The sequence below is a fragment of the Aythya marila genome (genome assembly GCF_965140915.1).
Source record: "Aythya marila genome assembly, chromosome: 1".
Lineage (NCBI taxonomy): Eukaryota > Metazoa > Chordata > Aves > Anseriformes > Anatidae > Aythya > Aythya marila.
This window is the reverse complement of record NC_139042.1, coordinates 64,874,942-64,901,629: the sequence shown is the minus strand read 5'-3', so window position 1 is coordinate 64,901,629 and position 26,688 is coordinate 64,874,942. Positions and strand designations below refer to the sequence as shown.

At 44.9% G+C, this 26,688-nt stretch overlaps 1 protein-coding gene across 1 annotated transcript; it reads left to right on the top strand.

Moving 5' to 3' along the window:
• Positions 1–18,863: 18,863 nt before the first annotated feature.
• ECRG4 (ECRG4 augurin precursor) lies at positions 18,864–22,930 on the top strand. The gene is made up of 4 exons (XM_082756993.1): positions 18,864–18,983; positions 19,426–19,473; positions 20,450–20,607; positions 22,535–22,930. Exons 1-4 carry the CDS (start codon positions 18,893–18,895, stop codon positions 22,694–22,696), a joined length of 459 nt encoding a protein of 152 aa, XP_082613119.1. The 5' UTR covers positions 18,864–18,892; the 3' UTR covers positions 22,697–22,930.
• Positions 22,931–26,688: the final 3,758 nt, after the last annotated feature.

The following is a 26,688-nucleotide window of genomic DNA, read 5'->3' as shown; positions in this document are numbered from 1 at the left end:
AGGCCGATGGGAAGCCGCCGCGTCTGGGATGTGTTGTCTCCTCAAGAACATTTCCTCCCCACTGGGGACACGTTGGGCAGTGGCCGAAGGACAGATGAAAGGCTGGTCAGGCCTAGGGCTCAGACCAACCTCTTCCCAGCTCCTCAGTTCCTTGGGCATCCTTGGCAATCCCGAGCCTCCTCACCCCTCCTGTAGCTGGGGAGTGGGGACTGGCTCTGGCTACCTGCTCGTGAATTATTTCCTAGCACGGTTAAATAGTTGTGGCGTCGCAGAAACCCCCTCAAAGCCCAACGATGCGGGATCTGAAGGGCTGGCGATCATAAATGGTTAACTAACGAGTGTTTACAGTTCCTGATGATAGTTGCTGGCACTAGGACAAGGGCAGTAAAAAGTGGATTAGATGAAGATAAATGTGAGACGCAGGCAGAAACAAGTACTCCAGCAGATGTGTGTGGAAATTAATGGGGTGGTGATAATAACAAATTCTGATTCACCACACAGTAAATGTGTCTCCTGATGATCAGTTTCCAGTACAATACCAAGTGGGTATGCATGGAACAGGAATCCGAGCAGGATGACATCTCAGCATTGCAAATGCATGGGGTAGACGCTGAGGAGCTTAACGAAGACAGCTGGGAAAGTGGTGTTTATTTCGTCCCCTGCAGTCTTTTCCCCCCTCAGCATTTTATCTTTGATGAGAGCAGATCCATGATCCACCCTCCTCACAAACAGATCAGCTGGGCCTTAAGGAAAGACACCTTCCCACTCCAGCAGAAGGCTGGTGGTCAGGAGATCTTGGTCATGGTCCAAGTGCTGCCAAAGAGAGCCCATCTCAAGTCCTTACTGTCCCCACGTGCTTGCTCATCCACCAAGCTGGGACGGGAAAGCTCCCTCATGGCACACCGCTTTGCCAGATGTGTTGTTGAACTTAATGTGTTTATGTTTGCAAAGAGAAAATAGGATGAAAGGCATGACAGAAATGCAAGGGATGATTTGTTATGATTTAAAAGCCATTTCATTTTAGCAGTGCTACTTTAAAATATTTGCACCCTGGAGGCATTTCCAGATAAGGACGCGAACCCATCTTCTCCTTTCCAGTCCCATTTTTTAAAGAAACAGAGAGGTTTGCAACCCTTGGAAAATGGCTCTTTGCCTGCTGCAGCCCATGGGACAGCGCAGCACAGGCTGTGGCCCCACGCCATGATGTGCACTCCAAGGAGGTCAATGCCAGAGGACATTTCCCATCGGTCAGGGAAAATGACCTAGGACTGAAAAAGATTGCTGGCCTTTCTGCTTGTTTTTAATCCAGACCCTTTTACTTGTCCCACACTAAGAGCATAAGCTGCACACCTGCAGTGCAGCGTGAGGATGTAGGTCTGCGATGCAATTTTCTTGGCAAAAAAAAACATTCAAAACAGACCCATTGGTCCATCTTTCATGTCTTGCTCACTGTTATCGTGTCCTGAATCACAGCTGCTGCTGCCTGCACAGTGGGGATAAAAAAGTGGGCCTGTGCACCAAGACCTTGAGACTCTCCATCATTGCAATAGAAAACGGAGGTTTTTTTTTGTTGTTGTTTGTTTTTTTTTTTGTTTGTTTGTTTTGTTTTTCTGGCTTTGTTTGAGGAAAGCTTCTTTTCCTTCTTTTTTTTTCTATTTTCTTTTTTTCTTTTTTTTTATGTTATTGTTGGAGTCATGTGGGTGAAGCTGTTCACAGAACAATGCTCTAAACACCTTCCCCAGTGATGCAGTGGAGGCTGGGGAGATGAAATGCAGCTTGCAAAGGCCACCAGGGCTGCCCATATGCTCATTTTGCCAATTTGTCTGGAGTTCAGGCTGTAGTTGGACAGGGACAGGAAGACAGGAAGATTTGAGACCAGTGTTACCACTGAGGTAGCCGTGAGAAGGACCAACCTCATCACCTGTGTTTGGTATTTCTGCCCTGGTCCCCAGAGTGAGATTGGGTGGGTTGAGAATAACCCCCACAGGCATCACTGAGCACCTGCTAGAAGCCAGTGATTTGGAAAAGCAGAGGGCTCTAGAGACATTTACGAATTAAGAATTAATTAATTTTAGAATTTATGGACTTCTGTCTTCTGTCCTGAAAGAAACGTGATGCTTTCAGACCCCAGAGGCGTCCAGCAGATGCCCCACTTTTCCCTGCTAGCCCTCAGGCCAGGTGGGACGGCGCTGCTCAGATGCTCTGTGCCCTGGCCCCTCTCCATCTCTCCACCCTCAACTCTCCAGCCCAGCTCCCTTGCTTCTCCCCATTTCAGAGGCAGTTAGACCCCAGGATCAGACATCGAGGATGATTTTTCCTCCAGGACATGGCTCTAGAAGAGGGCAGCGGGTTTCTCCCGCGGAGCCCCCAAAAGCAGCAAGCAGGGACCTGCCAGGGCCAGGTGAGGGACGACTGAGCCCAGCTGAACGTGTCTAATTTCTCAGTCCCCGCTTCATGTGCACATGACCTGTTAAAAGTATTAAATTAAAGGAATTCCCAGAGCTAATCTAGTGATGATATTATGAGAGACAGGAGCTCAAGTGCATCCCGGGGATGGCTGATCGGGTTGCCTGGGATGTATTATTTATGGGGCCATCTGTTTTAGACAAAGATTGAAGTCTGAAGGGGAGGAAGGTTTTGATGGAATTCAGGCATTTAATTGAGGCAGGGGGGTAGCAGCTCCCCCCAAATAAATAAATAAAAAAATAAATAGATCTGATGTAGTTACTTAGGGAATAAAGCTGGCAGCAGTGTACCTGTGTGCTGATCTCTTCCCAAAAAAATACTTGCCCACAGAAGGGGCATTCACAGTATGGTGTGTCAGTGCAGGGGAGAGAGGTGTGTAAAGGGGCTCCAGCCTGAGTTCCTGGTACACAGGCTGTGAAAGGCAGAGGTAGAAACAGATCTGCAACTGGAATGTGAGGAGACAAGGGGGGCAGCCAAAAGAGGCAGTGGCTGCAGGCAAACAGGAAGAATTTCCCCAAAATAGCCAGTTCAGTTACTGGATAGCTCTGTAAACGTAGGATCTGTGCCCAGCTATTAGGGGCAACACAAATCCAAATCACAACTGTGAGAAATAAAATGTCTCTCTTTCTGATTCAGGGTGACACGTTATTTAAATAATATGGGTCAGGAAATATGAAATAAAATATCTCAATGAACAGGATTCGAGTCCTTTCCCTTCTTGCCCATCTCCCATGGTGCCAGAAGCAGACACGTTCGTCTGAGTTTTCCCCATTGCAGTTGCCTCGTCAGATTTCTAAATATCAGCACTTCCTCGGGCTAATGTCTAGGCCCATCCTAGCGATCAGGAATGAAACTCATCTCAAAGCTTTGTTTGGAAAGGATCTGCTAAGCCTTTCCGTGGAAATTTGCTGGAAGCTACCTGTCAGTTTTCTGCCTGTTTTCCAGTAATTCAGACTAATGACTCGTCAGCCTCCTTTTTTCCTTCCTTCTGAATCTGTCTAGAAGGAGGTTTCTGCTCCAGTTACTGGTTTAATAACACAATGCTATACACCGAGGCAAAATTCTCACCCAGTCTTACTCGATTTGTCTCATGGCTGTGTTCATAATCCTTATTTTATTAGTTATTACAAAAATAAATAAATAAATAAATCTGAGGAACTGGTTTTAGTGCTCAAAAATGTGTGCCTCTGAGCTGGAACAATGCTTAAGACCTGTTGTTCTGCACAGGAAACTTTGCTTGTGAAAACAAAGAACCTGGTCACAGACTGTAAGAAAGACTGACGAGTACAAAATCATAAATCCTTTCATACACAATTTTATTTAGCTGAAATTTCAGTTTCTGTATTACAGAAGATACTGTCTGTGTTTTATCCTTCAGGGGAGGGATGAGGTTTCTGTCTGAGGTGCAACTTGTCCTATGACCCACATGCCAAAAGTTCAGGCACCAGGCAGGGAGACCCATCCCACAGGAGGAGACCGACTGGGAGGATGTGCCAGGACTGCTTGCACTCACCAGCTGCACAGTGCAGTGCAGCAAGCTGTGTGCAGTGCAGACCAGATGCAAACCTGCACGAAGATTAGTGCTTGGGGACACAAAGGGACACGTACCATCTTCTTATCTGAGTTAGCACGGTGATAAAAAGCAACTGAGCCACTAGAGTGCCTTTTTGTCCACTTTGCTGAAAGGCTGACAGCAGCAGCAGGTTTGCCTCTCCTCCTGTCAGCCCCAGAGCCTCATGAGGACTGGATCAACTCTCCTGGGACAGCTCTGGCTGACAGCTCTTGTCTTGCTGCAGGGAAATGACTGGCTTGCCATGGACAAGACCTTTGGGCAAGAAAAAGATTTCCAAGTCCTTGCAGGACAAAATGCTGAAGGGGATGAAATCAAGTGGCTTTTGAGTAGGTGTCTCTGCAGAGGCTTCTTCATTTTTCCTGCTAGCAAAGCAGAAGAGTCATGAGAGCCTCTTAATACCTACAAGCCAGAAGAGTCATGTCTCCTTGTGTTTTGTACAGCCCTTATCATAAAGTGTCTGGCTGCTGCCACCCTGCAATTAGCTCAAGGATGGGAGCAGCCTGCTGACTACACTGTCATTAGCTGCTGCTGCTGTGGCTACATGGCTACACGGGGTGGCAACACTTCTCAAGTTGCCTCTCCTGCTCAGGACAATGTCCTACCAGGCAGTTGACACAATCTAGAATAGCCCCATTGCTCAAGTTCAGCTCCTCTTTTCCATGTCCTCCCTTGTCCCGTGTCTTTTGCATGTTGGGTGCACCACTGAGTTCACCTCACAAAGCTAGTGCATGGTGACAGCAGCTCCCAGAAGGGCCGAGGGAGGTGTCTGTGGTGGTGGTGAACCATCAGGGTCTCATCTAACTGCATCCCCATTCCTGCTCGGTGCCCTCTGGTCCCCTCTGCTGATGGAGTGGATCAGGAGGTAGATCCAGGTGAAGTGCTGGTGGGGTTGTTTGCCTTTTATCCCTTGGGGCACTTTGAGCTAAAGCCCCTTTCTGGGTACAGGTTGCTGTGTGGCTCTACGGGGAGCTGTGTGGGCAGACACAACACGAGGGGAAAAAGCTGGGCAGGGTCTGCTTATCTCATCACACTGTTGAAAGGTATTCACTCAATCAGAGCCTCACTTGAATCCCAATTTTAGTTATATGAGAGAGTAGATCTCTTAAAATGTGTGCTGATGTTTATTGTGGAGTCAGCAAAGAACCACCACCACCACCACCACCAAATCCTTTGGAGGCTTCCAGGTCCCATTCCTTTAGTTTTAGAAGCCTGCCCTAGGTGGACTGGGCTTTGCACAGTACACGAGCTGCAGCAGTGACATTGCTGAGGTCTGCACGATTGTGTTACTTGCTAGTGACTGCAGTAAGTACAGCCCCACATCTCAGCACTCCTGCATGAACATGGATGCCACGGGCTGCCTACAGGTGAGCCATGTGCAGGGTACCCAGGCTCTTACGGACTGCAAACAGACACAGTATGTACAGATACGGGCCATGGCTGCAAACATACAGCCTCATGTGGCCAGGCATCCTGAGGTGTGATCCAAGGGGCTACATCCATTTCCATCAAACCCCAGGGCATGTCTTGTCCTAGCTGTTCTGCATTGCTAACCTCCAAAGCACAGCTGTAACTGCATCAAGAGCTTCTTTAAACTGACTGTGATTTCCTTGGGCTGTTTGCAGTGCCACTGGGATGTCCCATTATAAGCCAGAATTTTTTAACATGTAGATGTTATGAGCCATGCTCATTGTCTGTCCCTGATTTGTAATGGATTCAGAGAAATTATATTGAAACTACTATTTCAATCCTGTTTATTCCTCCTGGATTTCCATATCAAGAAATAAGAAACTCTGTGCATAAGATAAAACACAGTTCTGCTGCTGCAGCCTTGTGATGTTTGGAGTCCATCTGGCATAAACCAAGAGCATAAGCCACAGAGCCACAGAATCAGTGGGGCTGGAAAAACCTTCAAGATCACCAAGTCCAACCACCAACCTGACCAACAGCGTCCCACCACTAAGCCACATCCCTTAGTGCCACGTCCTCACGTCTTTATAAGACAGAGCCCTCCATAACCAAGCCTGCCTAGCCCTGCAGGCCATTCCTTCTCCCTCTGCCCTCCTGCTAGCCCTCACCATGCAGCTCCTCCACACAGACCCTGGATGGCAAGGTTCAGCTCTGCAGCCCTGTGATACACCAGCCTCCAACACCTGCAAGGAATTAAGGGAGGCCAAAATACTCCTGGGAGCCCATGGCGCATTGCACAGCCTCCACAAAAGACCAAATTCCTTTTGCATGAGAACACGGGTACATCTGCTTGCGATCATCCTTCTCCAGCCAGCCGGCCTGCTGAAGCAGAAATGTGATTCTCCACACTTCGGTTGATGTTTGCAGCCGAGAGGTTGGGATTTGGGAGGAGCAGAATAAGCCTGCCTTTCACCCGCGGCTTCCCCAGCAGCCTGCCCACCCTGCCGCTCACAGTCCTGGGCGCCTCTTGCCCTACTTTCAGGAGTTGAGAAATGATTAAATAAAGAGAAACTTGTTCTGTGGCAGAAAAAAATAAAAGGTCTGTTTTTCTGGCCAGGCACTTGGGATGGAGACAGGAAGAATATTATTTTAAAGGTAAAATGATAAAATATTTGTTTGCTGAAGGAATGGGACGAATGTCAAAAACATATCTTTAGGTATTACCATACAAAAAGTTATTTGAGGACTGTATAATTCTGCCCTGACAACAGCTGTGGGGTGTCGTGAAGAAATGTTTTAGCCTTCAGTTTCCTGCAAACTCATACAGGGTGTTTTCCTTGCCGTAAGAAGGCTCTTTGTCAGTGTGCGCATGCACGTGTGTGTGTGTGCATGAGTGTGTGAATGCACGCTCTGTAGCCAAGGAAATGGCTAAAAATAATGCAAGTAAAGGGCAGTGAGTAGACACAGAGGAATACCATCAGAGTCTCTGGGGATGCTACTGTTTATTTCTTAATATTTTCTCCATTTCAGCTGACCAACGAGGAAACAACTCGGATTCCCTACTGTAATGAAAGCTCCATATTCCATCCCACTCCAGGCTGTAGCACAGATGCACCATGGTTTAGGTACTTCTATAGATCTGTCAGATTAGATTTGAAAGTTTGCCTTGCATGCTGCTACACAAAAGGACCAAAAAAAAAAAAAGTAATTTATAAGTGCAATTAAGAATGTCATGCCTAGGGAATAAAGGGAAGGTATTTCTAACAAAAGAAAGCTCAACTATTGAGTAGCTCAGCTTTAGAATGATAGAATCATAGAACCATTTAGGTTGGAAAAGACCTCTAAGATCAGCTGGTCCAACCTTTTACCTAGCATTGCCTGGTCCTCCATTAAACCATGTCACTAGGCACTACATCTGCACATTCCTTGAAGTCTTCCAGGGATGGTGACTCAACCACTTCCCTGGCAGCCTGTTCCAATGCACCACAACCCTATCAGTGAAGAAATATTTCCTAATACCCAACCCAGAACTCCCCTGGTGCTTCTTAAGGCCATTTCCCCTCATCTTATCACTTGGGAGAATAGGCCGATCCCCACCTCCCTACAACCTCCCTTCAGGTAGTTGTAGAGGGCAATAAGGTCTCCCCTGAGCCTCCTTTTTTCCAGTCTAAACAACTCCAGCTCCCCCAACCGCCCCTCGTAAGACTTGTTCTCTAGACCTTTCACCAGCTTTGCATCCCTTCTCTGGACATGCTCCAGCACCTCGATGTCCCTTTTGTATTGAGGGGCCCAAAACTGAGCACAGTATTTAAGATGTAGTCTCACCAGATCTGAGTACAGAGGGACAATCACTTCCCTAGTCCTGCTGGCCACACTATTCCTGACACAGCTGTATGGGGGAATGCTGTAGTGGGCATGGTCTTGGCTCTCCACAACTTCTTCATGCCCAGTGCTCACCAGCCTTTTAGCTCTGTGCTTGCTAAGGGACAGAGCCTGCTCTTCCACCCTGCCCTTACACGACTTTCAGAGCTCTATCTCTCTGAGAGAAATGTGAAACCCATCGGAAAGTGATTCTGAGAAAGAGGACGATCCTGGTATCCTTTGGCAGCTCTGCTAGCTGTAGTCACTGAAACATAGATAACAAGGTATTTAAAATTTCAACACATTTGAAAAAATTGGAAGTCTTTTTGTAGCAGTTTCTGGTGGGGGAATACCCACATATACACAGCTCTATGGCTGGCCTCTAACATCTTGTACTTTAGCCATGACTTAGCTGAAGGGAAGATGAGGTGCAAGAATATAAGTGAGAGCACGTCCCTGCAGTCTGGCAGGAAAGCTTTGCATATGGGGCAGGTGTTATTCCTAATTCCCTCTTCAGGAGCCTGTCACTGCAAATATCTGTTTTGTGCGGCACTTGTTCAGCTCTCCAACTTGACTTCCTTATAAGAACCATCCCCAGTCAGTGGGGATGGTGGTGGACAGACACCATTAAAAAAAATGTGCAATGCACGTACTTATTCACTGGTATGCATATTTAAACATTGCGATTTATCCACATGCACTCACAAACACACAGGCAGAACTTTTATCCACCAGCAGAACAATCTATGTTAGTGCATGAAGATCCAAAGGGAAACATCTGTCGTTAAAAAAACATTAGGAAGAAACATTTATTTAGCACAGGCTGAAATGCAGAAATGTTTTCATGCTGTGTTTGGCTTCACTTACTGCAGGCAAGACGTAATGATGTACAGAAGGGTTGTCTGAAAGAAACTGTGTGGGATCTGATGTTTTCTGGGGCTTCTCCCTATTGTCTGTTCCTAAATGTTCATTCAGATGTTGCAGACCACTGGCACTCTGTAATAAATCCATTCTGGTCCTATTTAGAGATCTCATACTCGATGCTTTTTTATTTTAATACAGCTTCATGCCTTGTGAATGCTAATGCCAGTCTTCTTGACCGACCTCTTCCTAATGATGATAGATAGAGATGAGGACCTCTCCTGTGACAGACACAGATGGGATTCCTTTAGCTGTGTCAATAGCCTCTGAAAGCATTGATCACACAGTGTGGAACTGCCTGTGGAAATGATCAGTTAACAGAGCGTGGATTTTCAGTTACAGGAAGGAACAGCCCTCATGTCAGTGCATCTCCATGTCAGACAGCCAGAGTGATGCTTGAATCTCAATGTAACAATGGGAAAACTCACCTCCATTTTTCTCTTCTTATTAAAGGCTGTTCTTGTAGAGGCTGTTCTAACCACTTGCCATGCAGAGTTCATCCTCAGCAGGCGGCACAAGCACAAGTGTTTTACTTCTGGGAATAAATGTGCTTTGTCAAGACCTTATGCAATTGTGTCTTACTCCCGCCTCTCGGTCTTCATGATCTGCTATGCCCTTTTCCTTGCTCTGCTGCTTACCTGCAGGCCCTCAGTTCCGTGTAGCCCTGTAATCAGCCATTTGTCCTTTTCCAGATAATGCCTGAAGCCACTGCTGTGCAATCGATGGGAAAATGGTAACAGCTAGGTGGAAGAAAAGTTGGTTTCAGCTGACATTTCTGTGTAAATTTGAAACAAAGAGTTTCTATAGGTGATTTGTAAATGTACAGAGTCTTGGCTACCACCTGGCTTTTCCTTCCTTTCACATCAGAGAGAGGTGCATTGATTTTAAGACTGGAAGACATATATCTGGTCTGACCACCTGCATAATTCAGATCCTCTGACATCCCTGTATAAACACATCTTTCAGGATCATGAAGAGTACTTCTGACAGAGATTGTCTTTTAGAAAGAAAAATAATCTCCCGTTGATTAAGAAAGACCTACCTACTCCAACACTATCCCTCTTAAATTCTTCCTGTGTTGTCCAAGAAAAATGCCTTATACTTTCCACATGTTTGTTAACCCTCATCTGATATTTTTTAAACTGAAGTTAGACTCTGAAGCTATTAAACAGCCACTTAAATTGTATCTTCTTCTCCATCTGCACATACCTCACCAGTGCACAGAATTCTAATATCAGTGAAAAAAAAAAAATCTGACACATTTCATAACTGTCATTGTTCTTGTCACAAACTAATCCTTAGATAATTTTAGATAATTTATTCCTAAAGCTGTTCACATATTCTGGGAAGGGAAAAGACAGATATATTTTCCCATATAATACTATGAAGAGAATATGCTAGACCTTTGAATAACATTTCTATTTTGTATTTATATATATATATATATATATATATATATATATATATATATATATATGAGAGTTTAGTCCTCTGTATGTGACAGCCTACTTTTAAATGAAAATACATGACATTTCAATGGAAACCAGAGATAAATATGGGAGAAAAAACCTCTGACGAAACATGAGGGGATTAAATTTGTCCATAACGAATCCAAAATGTAAGTGTTCTGTTGGCCTTTACTTTTTTCTCTTTTAGCCTAGTCTAGAGCTGTCTGTGCTCTTACAGGTAAATTAATCTGTGCCTTGGGCAGCAAGGACTTTCCATGACTAGAGGAGGCTGATTGATTGTCTCAGATATTGAGACTGTGGGTTTGATGGGAACTGCACAGCAAAGCTGACAGTAGTGGAGATTTGTGGATTTTGTCTTCTTTACTAAAATGTATACCTTACAACAAACACTTTTTTTTTTTTTTCTTTTTTTTTCAGGTAAAAAGAAAAGACATCTCCCTGTTATGTATTTCTTTCCTTCCTCTCCAAAAGTTTCAGTATGATTTGTCTTAAGCACAAATAATAAGGCAAGAAAGATTACTGCTATGGAAAAATTTTCCATATTTTTTTTATTTAGTGGCTTTGTAATGATTCAGTGATTTGTTTATATTGTGTTGTGGTTTTCTTTTTTATTTTCTAAAGTGTAGAAGAATTTCTCATGAAAGGTCTAACCCAAACCACACAATAAAAATTTCATGTAAAATTGTCAAGGATAAAATGTTGACCTTATTAAAACTAAGGGCATTTAAATCAGAAGGACCTGGATTCTTTTCCAGGTGCCTAGAATTTTCTCAGCAGAGTGTCAGGCAGGGAAAACTGTGCTCCCATATTGGGTGCTTCTCACCTCAAAGGATGAACCGCCTGTGTACCCCTGTTTTTCTTGTCACTGAGAAAAGGCATTGAGCATCCTATCTTCCTGTCTCCTATAAACATGTGATTACCAGCAACAAGTTGCATTGCATCTAACTTGCTGTCACTGCTTCTGCATTAATCAGTAGCAAAAATAAAATTTTAACTGACCATCTTTGAGAAGATGTTCCCATCCCAGCTACAACATGAACAAAAATAATCTGGGACTAGATGACCTTCAATGTTCCCTCCATCCCAAGCCTTTCTATGATGCCATGAATCTCATCCTACTGCACAGCCTCTCCTGCACCACTGTACAAATATCCTGCTCAAGTCCTCCCTAGCTTCCAGGAAATTCCAATGTGTGTTAGAGCTTTCAAAGCCTCCAAAGTAGTAATTACCAGGTGCAAGTACCTTTCTGTTGCCACCATTAGATGGTAACATTATCTAATAGAAAGACAGTATTTGTAATCAGAGGAAGGTATGGGGCATTAGAGGCTGGGTATTGCTGAAAAATGAAGCCACTCTCATTTGCCTAGGAAGGGTGTTACGGATATGCAGTGCAGGATGTGCAACAAAAAGATATGTTTAAGGAGGCAGATGTTTTCTAAGAAACTATTATTGCAGTTTCATGGAAAAGGCGGTTTTTATTGAGGGGGAATAAGGAAGTGAAAGGGAACACAAAGGTTTATAGTAGCAGATCTGAAGAAAGGAGGAAGCAAAATATTTTGGTCTTGGTTTTGGTAGCTGTAAGCTATTGAATTACTCACCCCAGAATTCCCATTTCTGAAGCAGATTAGCTTTCTGGTTAAACTGTATTTGATCTGGCCCAAAGTTGAATGATCAAGCCCCAAATTGGTTTGTTTCCCAAGGGGGCATTTTTGGTCAAGAAGGAACATCATGTTGATGATAGATGGTAGCTCTTCAGTGCAGCAACCATCCCCGAGGGCAATAGCTCCAGCACATAAGAGCAATTATGTCCGTGCTTAGAGGAGCTAGCAGAGACTTTATAGGCTTGTCTACATGAACAAATGTGGGCAGGTTCTTCTGCCTGGGTGAATGAGAGCCAGCTTTAGTCCAGAAGGTGTGCGGCCCTATTAGCACACATTCATGCACCCAGTGCAACCTCAGGAGAACAAAGAGCCGGGGATGAAATGCGTGCCTTCACATGGCAACTACATTTCTGTACAACAGCATTTCGCAAGACGCAGGCATAGCAGCAGCAGACTGGAATTTAATCGCTCTGAGATGAATGGGATGCCACACTGCTCTTATGATTCAAATTGAATATCTGTGTGGCTATTTGCAGGACAAGCACTTAAATGATCGCAACAGGCAAAAATGCCCCCTCAAATGCTCATAGTCGGTGGCGGTGCAGCATTGCGCTGCCAGCTTGGTTAAGATTGCCTTTGAAGCCGCTGGCATCCAAGCGTGGCTTGCTGCAGCGGGATTTCATGCTGGAAGATTAAAGATGCCATGATCTCTTACTCAGCAGCAGCACGCAAGGAGTACAAAAGGTGCACTCTCCTGGAAACAAACTGAACTGTAAATCAGAAATGTAATCCAGCTTCAAACGGGCAGAGGCACAGTCTCCATCACAGGGAGGGCTTGGGCAGGGTGCTGGTGGAACTGGAAAGCACGGACACAAAGCAGAGCTGGTGAAAGTGGCTGCACAGCAAATCAAGGGGGGCATTGGGTCACACCTGATAACATCAGAAAGACAAGAGCAGCTTCCACTCCGATAACCTCGGAGTTGTACTCAGAGCTGAGATGCTCCTGCTGCTGTTAAGGCTCCCAAAGCCTCGTGCTCAAACCCAGGGGACAGAAACCACCTGTTCTCAGTGTCAGGTGACTTTGCCTTATTTCTACTCTTTGTGCAGAAATTTTCCATGCCAGCCTCCTGTCTCAGTCAGGCCTCTCCACACTGTCTGGCTGCTGTCTGCCTATGGAGGAGGCCTGACCCTCGACTGCTCCTCGGGGTGGGGTGGACATCATACACTTCCCCAGCAAAATGGAGAAGTTCGGTTTGACCAGTTTCATCCCATTCTCTCTTCTGGACATACCGAGGAGAGTATACTGACTTCTGGACAGCCTGAGGACAGGCCAAGCAAAAGTAAACCTGAGCACAGCCCTGCTGGTTTAGCAAACACCAAAGTGGATCCGACAAGTAGCAGAGACAGTGCTAGTAAGAGAGGGGAGAGCCAAATAACATGGGAGGAGAAAGGGGTAAAAATATCTTGGTGGTAGCAAGCCACCACATGGAGTTCAGCTCTTAAGGATAGGACAGCTGCCTGGAGAACACAACCCAGCCTCCATATATCCTCCAGATTGTGCCAGATTCATCATAACATGCTTAACTGTGTGCTGGAAAGGCTGACTCCTCATATTCTGTTTTTTGGAGGGGGAAGGACACGTGTGCTGCTCTGCAAAGAGTTGTAGGGGGGCCAGTGGCAAGTGGAGGGAGGATCCTTCAGCATGAGAAAACTGCCCCAGGAGCCTGAAGGTGCCAGGAGCATGTTCTGTTGCTTCCCCTGATCTAGCTGTTGCTGATGTGATGGTGCTGTGCCCCCGGACCAGCTTTCTGGTGAAGCACAAAGGAGGAAATAATGATCTCATGATGAGAATTTGGTTGGGGGCCTCGGAGGACAGGAAGACCATGGCAGGTGGGAATGAGCAGCTATGTGGGGAATGGTTTGGTCACCATGAACAGTTAACTGGCAGCATCAAATAGCTGTTTTATTATATATATATATTATTATTATTATATGAGTACCACCCACCCCATGAGTAAGTCCAGAGTTTTGGGGAAAGAGCGGAAGGGTGTACAAACCATTAAGACAGCATTATAGTGTGGGAAGGGGATGCTAAAGGCAAACTGCTAAAATTAAGACATCTAATACTTCGCATTTACTAATCTTTGAGGATTTGCAGTGTCTCTTCTTTTAACAGTGTACATGCATTCTGGATGGGTATAATAAAAGAAGGGAATGAATATAAGTCAAAAATAGCTCAGAAATATGAGTTCAGAAAAAAAAAAAAAAGTTCTAAAGCATTAAGAGAAGAGCCTTTGGAGACAGCAGTAAAAGAAAGAATGATTTGAAAGAGATCAGTCTGTGGTAAAAAGACACATTTAAATGTACTACAGTCTCTCTCCTTTCCTGTTAGACCCAACTTGCAGACTTGCTATATGCTTGCAAATATGTACTGGAGGCAGTGGACGAGAAAAAGGAGAATGATTTCTTAGGGAGAACATTTTTTGTATCTCTCTATTGTGTGTCACCTAACGAAAGGAGGCAGTTGTGGCCAGATAACATTGCTGAACTAACCTGTTTCTCACTGTGCTCATCATGAGAGCAATAAGGTTAATTTTATAGTGAGGGAAGCAAATTACTGTCAGTAAAGGGGGAAAGACAAACAGATTGACAGACACAACCTCATATCTGACAGAGTCAGCCGGAAGGTGCAGAAAGTACCAGCAGTAACCAAGGTCGGGGGGATGGGGGAGAGGAATGAAATACTTTATTTTAATCTATTTTCTATAGAAAATATAAAGGTTAATGTTTATTAATAACATTGATCAAAGTACTGCTGCTACCAAGCAAGTTGCAATAGATCAAATGCTCTTGTTCCTATCAGTCACAGACCACTTATCAAGGCCAACAAAACTCGTAGCCAGTGAAAAATAAAATTTCCCTGAAGCAAAAGGGTTTGTCCTGGGACTTGGGGCTGGTTCTGTCACTGTTGGGAAGACCCTGGAGCAGGAAACGATTTAGTGTGAACCTCAAAATATTTTGGGAGTAACTGGATGATGACTTAAATGTTCTTCCTTCTGTTTGGCAGAAAAACACGACTCCTGTGGTTTTCTTGGAACAGGCTCCAGAAACAATTTGGAGTGCCAAGTGCCTCCATCCTAAGGCTAGCTACTGGGGCAAGATGGTTGGGATGTTTTGTAAAAAACTCATTAACAGGAAACAACAATTTTCTCAGTGTTGGAAAACTTTGGCTCTGCCATGTTCTCAATCCAACAGGTCTTGTCAGTGGACCATCAAAATTTTCATGGTGCTTCTCTGCATGAGAAGAAGTGTTGCCTCCTGCAGTCCTTGGCCAGCGTCCACCCTGTCTATTTACCTACTTAGTTATGCTGAAGCCAGGTCTCTCCATTTTATCATGTCTCATTATATTTATTGGTTTTCCTCCTTGAAAATTCAGCCTCAGGAGTCCTTTGATTATAAAATAATACACTATATTTAAAAACATAACTGTGTTGAAAATCTAGAAAACATGGAGCCTAATAAAGGAAAAAGGAAGGAAACCAAGATCAACCTTTTCACATTTTTTTTTGTGCATTGTATTTCTGGATATCCTTGAATGGCGATACTGATGATCTCTCTTACATTTTAATGAACATAACGAGTTCTATCAACAGCTGCTGTGATGAGATACAAAAGCAGGGGTGTCTCTCTGTTATTCATGAATCTGTCTATACTTAATTTTAGTACAAATGTACAATAATAATAAAGGAATGTAGATGCTTTAAAACCCAATGATGCTTCATGACAGAGATATGTCCATGTCACTTTAGGTAGAAGCCACTGGGTATAAAAACATTAAGCATAAATGTAGAGGTCACACAGATGAAACAAGGTCACTCAGACTGGTAGCAGACTTGTAGTGAGCTGCAGAACCATTATAAAAATAAACAGAAAAAAATCAGATGGGATCTTATTTGCTTACCTCCTGAAAAGGTACACGGTGTGCCACAGGCTCTGAAGAGAAGGCAAGCTGGCAGGAGGCAATTGGCAGGAGTTCCTCAGACTCCAAACCATAAGCTGGGCTGAAGAAAAGGGCAATTTAAAGAGAGCAGTGCTGTTGTTAATGAAGAGAACCCTGAAGAACACTGCACTGTCAAGGCAGCATGCAGGGTGATTGTGTTTTTAAATGGCAAATACCAGAAAGGGGCACCGCAGGTGCATCAATAAACTTGAGTACTCATCTGAAGGTACACAATTCCAGTAATGTTGCAGTAGTCACAAGCTCAGCAGAAAAGTGTGTCTTACTGCAACGCCAAGACAACAATGTGTTAGTCCTTAAAACAACCTGGGAGAGAAATAAAGATTGCTGCTGGAAAAAATAGTGGTCACCTTTCAGCACTGGCTTTGAAAAGAAACTGTGTTATATTTTTAACAACTTTTTTTTTTTTTTTTTTTTTTTTTTTAATGTTGAAAACTTCTATCCCCTGAACTGAGAAAGTGACTTTTTCTGGAAAGATGCAGCATTCAGTTTAACCTTGAGCATTATATTCTTCTGTCAATCATTTTTTCCACCAATGGAGCAATGATTTTCTACAATAACCTTGTACTCAAGTCAATGCATTCTCTGAGTTTCACAAGATAGCATTTCATATGGGCAGTTTCTTGAGCCATGGTGATATATCCAGTGCACTGATGAGATTCACTGCGTTGTATTCCCTTGCTCCAGATGCACCAAGTACCTGAAATTCTGCAGAGAATCAGCTCACATGCAAGACTTGCTGTGAACTGACAAGCTGGACAAAATAGTGGTTTGCCATTATTAAATATAGCAGCGGGATGTAAATGATTGCGAGTTATTGCCCAGTTTTTATAAATTATCTACTTCATGTGTATTTCATGCAGCCCTGCATATGTACTCTGCTTGTTGTGCTCCTAGCTATTTTCTGCAGCCAGCTTTCCAAGAAAAGCCAAACGGTTTTAGTAAAGAGACCATCAAAGTTAAGCTACTGAAAGAGCACATTGATGCTGAAGAACAGGCGCTTGCTGCAACACGGCCTTACACGTTGAGAGCACTGAGGCTCAAAACATGGAGCAATAGGGAAGAAACACTCAAAGGCAGTGATAAAATGGACAATAATTTTGATTCTCAGCTGCACAGGAGTTGGCCCAGGGGACCTGGCTCCTGTGTCAGCACCTCGGTCACTGGGATCGCTGCTCGGAGGAAAAGCTTTAGCCCTGCTCTTCTTGCTTGCCCTCTCCTTTAAAACCTCCTGTATTCCTCCCTGTACCCTGGCACGGCTTCAGCAGGCAGTGAGAAGACCGTGACCATCTCCTGAGAGCTGTGGGTCTCTGCTGCAAGTCAAGAGAGAGGTTTCTGTCCGGGGCAGACAAGGATTTCACCGCGGTTAATCTGACGTGTTTTGGACATTTGTAGAGGAAGATGCTGAGAGAAGCTGAATTCACTGAGGGGAACTTAAGCCTGAAATGGGAAAATGCACAGTAAGCTTAGGAGCCATTACAGATCTGGTCCTGCTGAGTGGGGACTTCTGGTTAGTGAGTTTGGATTTTGGACCCCCAGTTCTTATTACACGCTAAACCTGTCTATCTGAAGAAAAATAAATCCTAATGGTTTTTAAAGCAGCTCAGTTTAACTGAACTGCAGTCTTCCATGGACCTGGGAGGAGGAAGGGAAGGAGGACAGGAGAGGACAGAAAGCAGAAAAAAACTTAACCTTTGGTTAATTCTGATTTATTTTCCCACCAAGACAAGCTCTCAGTTTCATCCAGTATTACAGGCAAATGACAAACTGACTTAATACGTAGAGAAATATTAAATGACATGTTACGGCCATTTTTTTTTTCATTTCCGCTGTAACAAAAAACCTGTATGAATAGCTGAGAAGTCTTTGTCTGCTAATACTGGATTACATGTAACCACAAAAATAAATGCGGCTGGAAACTGGCAAGCTGTACAAAGCTAAACAGAAGAGTGCATGCCTTGTGCTACTGAAACACAGTTAACTACACGTTCAAGCACAAAAGACACAAAATCACGTAAGCCCTCAATTACGGCTAGCAGCTGCTCGCACAGGCTGGAACAGAGCCTGCTGCACACAGAGCAGGCAGCTCGGTATGGGTGAGGGGGGACTTGGAGTATGGCTAGGGGAGGATGTCCTAAGTGTTGCAGTGAGAGTAGCTTTGGTTAACAATTCATTGTTTTTAAATTAACCTTCCCTTCCCTTCCCTTCCCTTCCCTTCCCTTCCCTTCCCTTCCCTTCCCTTCCCTTCCCTTCCCTTCCCTTCCCTTCCCTTCCCTTCCCTTCCCTTCCCTTCCCTTCCCTTCCCTTCCCTTCCCTTCCCTTCCCTTCCCTTCCCTTCCCTTCCCTTCCCCTCTTTCTTCCCTCTCTTTCTCTCTTTCTCTTGCTCTTTCTCTTTATTTCTCTCTCTCCTTCTCTCTCTTTCTCTCTTTTCCTCTTTCCTTTTTCCCTCTTCTTCTCTCTTCTCTTCTCTTCTCTTCTCTTCTCTTCTCTTCTCTTCTCTTCTCTTCTCTTCTCTTCTCTTCTCTTCTCTTCTCTTCTCTTCTCTTCTCTTCTCTTCTCTTCTCTTCTCTTCTCTTCTCTTCTCTTCTCTTCTCTTCTCTTCTCTTCTCTTCTCTTCTCTTCTCTTCTCTTCTCTTCTCTTCTCTTCTCTTCTCCTCTCTTCTCTTTTCTTCCTTTTCTTTTTCTTTTTCTTTCTTTTTCTTTCTTTCTTTCTTTCTTTCTTTCTTTCTTTCTTTCTTTCTTTCTTTCTTTCTTTCTTTCTTTCTTTCTTTCTTTCTTTCTTTCTTTCTTTCTTTCTTTCTTTCTTTCTTTCTTTCTTTCTTTCTTTCTTTCTCTCTTTCTCTCTTTCTCTCTTTCTCTCTTTCTCTCTTTCTCTCTTTCTCTCTTTCTCTCTTTTATTATTTTTTTCCCCTTTTTCTTTTCCTTCTCAGCCGGCGGCGGGGCCCCGTGCTGGGGCGTGGGCGTGGGCGCGGCGTGTGCCGGGCGCTGCCTCCCCTCGCTGCCTCTCCCCCTCTCCCCGCTCTCCCCTCGCTCTGCTCCTTCTCGTCCCGGCCCGGCGGGGACTCCGCTCTCCGCTATGCCTCCACCGTGTCCCCGCGGGGCCCTGCCCGGGGCCTTCCTCCTCTTCCTCCTCCTCCTCCTCCTCCCGCTGCTCTGCGCGGCCCCCGGTGAGTGAGCGCAGCTTTGTGCGGGACGAGCATCTCCCACCAGCACCTTGCTTTTGGGGCTCATTGAGGGTTTTGGGGACTGGCCACGAGGACACGCTCCATGACAATTCCCCAGGCTGATCGTCCCAGCCCAGGTGTTGTCACTGCTGGAGACCTTCTGCTGGAAAAGGCAAACTTTGTGTCAGGCAGATGAGGTATTGGGGCTCCCTCCCCAAAACTGCTGGGGAAAGGGTGTCAGAGGGTTGGAGGCTTCCCTGTAGCTTGCGGTGCACCAAGGCACGTAAACGGGAGCACTGGTGGAAACTTTCTCCAGCCTTTCCCTTGGTGGAGGGGAGTTACGGCATCTCTCTGTGTGCCCGTTGAGATACGACTGTTTTGTTGTTGTTATTTCATTGCTAAATAGAGTGGGTAGCTGAAATGTGTTTTATTTTTGCTTCTCCAGACGTTTCGAGAGGAAATAAGCTTAAACTGATGCTTCAAAAACGAGAAGGTAAAGAGACAGCAAATTGCTTTCCCTCTTTTATTTATTTATTTTTTTTTCCCCTCTGATTCAGCTGTCATCAATCACAGCTCTAAAAGTGTCCTCACTGCTCTAAGAGAGCAGCCAGAGGAGCGCTGTATGAGCACCTAGCCCAAAGCTGGCTGTGCACAAGTATGTGTGATGTGACTCCTGAGAGCACAGCGCCAGCTCTGTGGTGTCTGTGCCCACAGGTCCCTGTGGGTCCTGCTGCTGTCCCCTTGGGACACCTTCCCTAGGTGTAGGTCCTTGTGTGTTACCCGTGAATAGGTGACTGCTTGTAGCAGCAGCCATTCCTGCACTCCGGCATCTTTTGGCTTTTCTTCTGTCTCCCAGTGAGAGGAACAGCCCAGGGGGAAGCTCCTTGCAGGCAAGATGTTCCTCCTACCTCTATGCACGCTCCTGGTTTCTCAAGAAGCCCACCCTGCCATCACATGGCACTGTGCCACTTTGATGAGAGGATCATCACTGTGCTTAGCAGGGGAGGGGCTGTCCAGCCCTCACCAATGCACGTTTTGGATATACTTGCGCTCCTCCAGCAGCAGCAAACCCCTTATTTGTGAGCCTGGCATGCTGAGAGCATTCCCCCACGTCCCCTGAGCTATGCGTTTCTCCAGCTGCTTCTGGCTCTGTAACTTCACCTCCTGTCTTCCTTCCCTCTCCTGTGGCTGCAGCACACAGAGGCCAGTCTCCTGTTCTCTGTGTGGGTTATTGAGTTAAATTCCACCCTTAACATGTCTTCGGGCTCAGAATAGCTGTTACAAAGTCCAAGAGAATAGGAATAGCTGTGAAACTGTACTGTATCGCCAGTCCCTGTTTTTATTACCGCTACATACTCTGCACTGCCAAGGACAGAGGTAATGAGCACAACGAAATGTTTACAGTGGGGTACATTTCAGGCTGATTAAAAATTTTCCTGGCGTGTCTTTTGGGGGGGAATTAATTCCAGCCCCCGCCGCCGTGAAGCCCGAGGTGTCGGTGAAAGAGAAGGCGGCCAAGGAGTTCCTGAGCAGCCTGAGACGCCACAAGCGGCAGCTGTGGGACCGCAGCCAGCCCGACGTGCAGCAGTGGTACCAGCAGTTCCTCTACCTGGGCTTCGACGAGGCGGTGAGTGAGGCACCCCAGGAACGTCAGGGCTCAGGGTGAGCTGTTCCAGGGGCTGCCCTGCTCCTGGTCACGAGTTGGATGCTGAGATTTTGTTCATCTGGTTTAAATAGCAAACGTTGCACAGAAATATAAGCTTGGTATTTGTTAGAGACTTCCACGTAGTTATATTAACAGACAAAACAGTGTTAAAATCCTGGCAGGAATTCTTGCCTTCTACCGAACTTAAGCTTAACAGGTTACAGACAAAGCTTGCCTCGAGAAATAGTCGGCCAGACGGGGTAATCAATTGCGTCTCAGGAAATGAGTTTGGCAGGCTCGACTCAATCAATTTGCTTCTAAACACGCTGAGAAAGCCACACCAGGCTGGTCCTGGGTGGTGTTCTTCAATGAAATTGCACCACCGTCACCTACCTCGCATGGCTCCCGGCCCCTGCCAGAACTGGCAGCTGTGCCTTGACTCTAAATGCGAAAGGAAACCTGCCTGGCAATGTGCTCCCTTCAAATGATAAGGATGTATTTCCCTACAACAGTTAATTTGTATAAACACTGGAGTGGAAGCAAGAGTTCCCAGCTGATATGCACGCTGCACAAAGCCCCGCTCAACAGACACTGAAAGAGAGTGGAAAACGTGCATTTACTTGCAGTCCCATGTGTGGAGTAATTTGTACATAAATAAGAGGTAAAAATAGATATAGACTTTGAATTCCTGGCTTCTGTCAGCTGCATGAATGTGTTTAATGAGACTGCATGGGCACAGGCAAGCTGGAGTACATTTTAGACCTTTGTGTTACGTGGATTGCTTAGAAGATGAATGCACTCATTTTCAAAGCTGGAACAATTAAAAACAATCCTTTGCTTGGACTGCAGTAATGAAGGCTACGTTTCTTTGTTGCTCCTGGACATTATGCAGATACAAGTTACTTTTTAACAGCATGGCCATACCCCTGACACAATAGGAAAAATAACAAGCGCGGCATTGTGGATCCCCAACTGGAGACTGGGTGCAAATCCCAAGAGGTTAAGTAGCAAGGACAAGCCACGCAGATAAGATGTATTCCTCGCTGCACGTTGCTGCGTGCATTGATGAAAATGAAACGAGGCCTGTTGTGGGACACAATGAATCCACTTAGGAGCTTTTCTGGAGTATTAAGACACAGTTTTAACAATGAAATAACTGTTTGTTCCAGCCGTGCTTTAGCAAGGACTTAGGCCATACTTACCCATTGTGTATTTTGCAAAACTTTTTTTTTCAAATCTGGGCCAAAAATATTTCCAAAGAGTCATTCATATGGAAAGGCTTTGGCTTGGCAAGTATTTGATATCCTTGCATACTGTTTTTCCACTGCTGTCGTGTACAGAATCGAACTGCCTACTGCCTATAGCTGTATGTTTGATTAAAAATGGAACATGAAAAATAAAATAAGTGAGACATCAGAGCCAAAAAGTGAAGGGTTCTCTCACTCATTTTGCAATTGGAGGCCTTGTAACTAAGGACATAGGGGAACAGAAAGACAAATTTTCATATTTTTAAGTGCAAAACATTGAAATGTTTCTATAGTCTGCTGTTGAAAGGGTAGCAGAAATATTAATGGTGCTCAGCGTGTGTTCCACTGGAAGATGCTCTCAGTTTAAGCACTGCATAGAGGGCAGGGCTGTGGGGTGGTGGGTCCCAGGCGGGGCTGGTCAGGACATCAGGACCACATCAGGGTCTGGATATGTCCCATAGAGAAAGTTGGTGCAGTCATAAAACCTCTTGGACACTGGGATTTAGTTTTGTCAGATACGTGATGGATCTGAATTTCTGGAGGAACAAAAGAAAAAAGGAATCTGTCACCTTTTTGTTTCCTTTTATTCTCTTCATTGTAAAGTTTTATTCTTGGACAACAAGTATTTATATTTATTTCTTTATTATTTATTTTTCTGGCAGAAATTTGAAGATGACATGTCCTACTGGACGAGCTTAGGGCGCGGTGGCAACGAGTACTACGGTGGATACTACCAGCACCACTACGATGAGGATTCACCAATTGGCCCGCGGAACCCCCACACCTTCAGGCATGGGGCAGGCGTCAACTACGATGATTACTGATGTCATTTCGCCTCCCTCAGCTGGTATCTATAGGGCTGTGATGGGCAAGTTGGGTCTAAGTGGCCCTGCTTCCCCTGCTGTTTGTGTAGAACAGCAAGTGTAAAGGAGCTGCCAGATTTTGAAAAGAGAAATATGACTTTTTAAAACTATTGTTACTTAGTAGTACACTATATATAAAGTGTTATAGAAATAAAGTTGTTTTTTTTTTTGATAAAATAAACAATTTTTCATTATTTAGTAGAGCTGAGTAGAGTGAGTTTCATTGAGCTGTATTACTAGAGATTAATTTTTAAAAAGGCTTTTTCATTTGCTTTCCTACACCTAATTGTAAAATTACATTATGTCATCTAGCTTGGCATATAGAGAATATAATATATGCCAATACGTATCAGATGTGCTTGCTGATTCACATTTGTGTGAACAAATACATCCAATTATTCCTAGGGGAAAAGAAAAAAGAAATCCTCTCAAATGAAAGCTGCCATGTTGCCTCCTCTGATATTTCCATACCTACTGTGCACAGCCTTACAAACTTGTGTGGTACAGCACCCTTACAGTTCCTGTTGGGGCAAGGAGAAAGAGGTTCACAAAAGCTAATTACAGCATAGAGAAGCTTGCTTGCCTCCAAAGCTTGTGCAAGGAAAGGATTCTCCAGGACAAGGGCTCCAAGGAGGAACCCGGCTTCAGCCCTAGCCTAACATGCTCCAGAAACTCCACATTCCCCTAGATCTTGGAAGACTTAGCAGACTCCTGGCCAGTTTAATCGGTTTGAACTGGTTTGTTTCCTAGGGCAGAAGACCCTTTACTCCCAATCAGGAACAATCCTGTTCTGAGCCAAGCACTCCTTCGCCCAGTTGGAAAACACCTATTCCTGGAAGAACGCTTCCACTTTGTGTCCTATCAAAAAAGTGCAAAGGAGTTGGCAAAGTTTGAACCCTGCTGATGATTTCCATCATTTCCCAGAATTTAAAACAACTGGGAATTCAGACCTGCCGAGTAAGAAGAATTAAAGAAAGTGCTGTAAATAAATACCATCCCTCCCTAGGCCTTTGCAAGCCGTGTCCATTCCTGCAGGCTGACTCATTCCAGCAGCTTTCCGTGTCTTGAATGCTCCCAGTAGAGTCAGCAAGATCTGCATTCTCTAGACAAAAAATAAAATAATCTTTTCCATTACATTGTGCCCATACTGGGCAGGCTGGAGCAGTCTAAATCATGTTCCTAAGCGCCACATCCAATCTTTCCTTGAACACCCCTAAGGACGGGGACTCCACCACCTTCCTGGAAGAAGCAGGAGTGGGTTTTTTAGTCTTCCAGAGTAGCTGGGCTTCAGTTGATTTCTTGGAAACGGTGCACGGTCTTTGCTTTACATTTTTTTTTTTTTTTCCCCAAGCAACAGCTCTGAGGGGAGGACACTGTCCTTCTTGCAGAGGACCCACCTGACATGAAGTTCCAATGTTGCAAAAGTGCATGCAATAAAATAAGCAGCAAAGCAAGCAAGCAGGCGTGAGCCATCACAAGTTTAGGAAAAAGGAGGAAAAATATTAATAACAATTTGTCAACAATGCATGGAGTGCTTCACAGTTAAGTACATTAGTAAAGTCAATTGTTTCCTTTGAATATTTCTCTCCCCAAACCCAGACAAAAGTCTCCACCCTGTCCCAGATTTCCTATTCCACTGCACAGACAGTGCAGGGTATGCATCACTTCACTGGGACAGAAGAGAAAAAAAAAAGTGGGAAAAAAAATATGAAATTTGCTATTATGGGTAGGTAAGTAAGAGAAGGAAAGGGACTGTGAAGAGGAGCAGGGAACCAGAGTTTGATTTTTGCAAGAAATATGAATTGTTATTTCAGAAAAACCTCCGTGTTGATGCAGCATCACATTTGGGAGCCCCCTGCCATACAGAAGGAGCTCTGCTTAGGTCCAGAGCTTTTGCTGCCGTTCGTTGTAGCTCTAGGGAGTCAGAGCTGCCAATAAGAACTTTGACATGTGAGATTTTTTCACGAACATGGCATAAAAACGGGGTCTCGAGGCCACTAAAGGGATTCAGGTGGAGACAGGGAAATCTTGGTCACCCTGGCGCACATGAATAGTGTCTGCATGCCAAGTCCTATCGCAGTCCCGATCTTTTCCATGCCATACTCTTCTCCCACCACTTGTGATCCCAGCACTGGGAAATATTTAGAACAAAGCCACTATGGATTTGTGCTGGCTGCATTTCCACTGATTTCAGGGGCAGGATGTATGGATGTTAGGAACCAGCAGTGCTGAGTACACGCTTCCCTTACTGGTAACAAAGCATCCTTTTTCTGTGGACAAGTCTTCTCTGATCAGCCTCTGACAACCTACAGGGACTTCTTGGCCTCGAGTAGCATTAAACTCAATACTAATGAAGGCCTGGGGAGCAGCTCAATCCATCAGACTAATCAAAGCCCTGTTTTGCCCTCTTTAGCCTGTTCTCTAAGGGTAAAAAAATGTATGCAATTGCATTTGTGTCTTCCCTCCTCCCCTGCTTAAACTCTGAAAGACAATCCCAAACATATTCAACAAAAGTGAACTTTAAAAAAATATATATGTGTTTCTAAAAATTTCTGGGAAAAAATAAACGGGTAACAAAGACATACTTAGATGCCCAGAGGTGAGATCAATGGTTGCTAAACCAGAATCTTAGAGGAGCTGCAAACACCTCAGACACAAGAAAAGGGGGTTAGATGACTCTCCCCTGAGCAGAAAATCTAACCTAAAGACGTGAAGCTTCTCTAGACTGTATGTTCACAGAACTACTTACTTAAAACAACCGTCTGCTAGGCTCTCTGTAGCTGTTTGTGGACCAATAATGTGGTTTACGGAGCTTCTGAGCAGCACTGTGTGTAGAAATACGTGTAGTCCATGCGGGGAAAAAAAGTCCTACTGTGGACCTCACACTGTGATAACTTCCAGGCAGCAAGGGTGGTCCTCCTGGTGAGATTCAAGGAGCCCATGACCCTGGATGCCTTACACACCTCTCCTTCTGTAAAACTGACCTCACTTGCCAGCACTGAGCTATCCAGTTCACCACACACCTCTGCTAGCACTGCATGTTCCGTACTGAGCCAGGAGGACTCGCACCTAATGCCAGCGAACTGCCCTCTTGTGCCACTGTGTCACTGCCACTGTGACTAAATAGGGACCACGTAACATAGGTCACGTTAGTTTAAACCTGCCTGCTTGCCTGGGTGCCAACAGGAAATCCCAACTCCCAAATTTCCTATTAAAAAAAAAAAAAGCAACACGTTGTGCTTGGGCATTGAGATGAGAACATGGCTTGGCTTACCGCTGTACTCCACCGTCCTCTGTCAAAAGTGGCTCTGCTCAAGTGGCAGCAGCTGTTTCGTACCTGTGGTTCCTTGCACACCTGATGCCTTCCTCCTCCTCGGATGTGTAGCACCAGGTGGGGACAGAGAGCACCAACACACAAACCTACATGGCTTTCTTGAAGTCTCAGACCAAACAAAACTTGAAATTATCTTAGATTTTCAGTGTTCAGCACCAGCGGACTCTGTTTTAACACCCACGACTCATGCTTTTCAAACTGTCTAGAAAGCCAGCCACTGGCTTCAAACACAAAGGGCAACACCACCTCAGCTGCTGTTTCTAGAAGACAGCATACAGAAAGGATATGGGAACTGAACCAGGAACCACTGCAACAAAAGCTAGAAATGGCACAAGAAAAGTGACAGATCAATGCAGTCTGTCACTCAGTCCCAGCGGGAGGCGTACCACATACTGACAAATGGGTTGTATCAGCACCAGGCATTTGCCCTCTGACCAATTTGCCCCTTCTGTGAGGGAGGTCAGGCTGTGAAGTAAAAAGCTTTTAAATTCAGATCTGTAGCATCCAAACATTCAGAATTCCTGAGGGATTTTTTTTGAAAATGCACATTTTCTGCCAGTCTCCAGATGCACGTTTGTTCCAGTGCAGTTTACGTATTTCACACTAAAGTAATTGAACA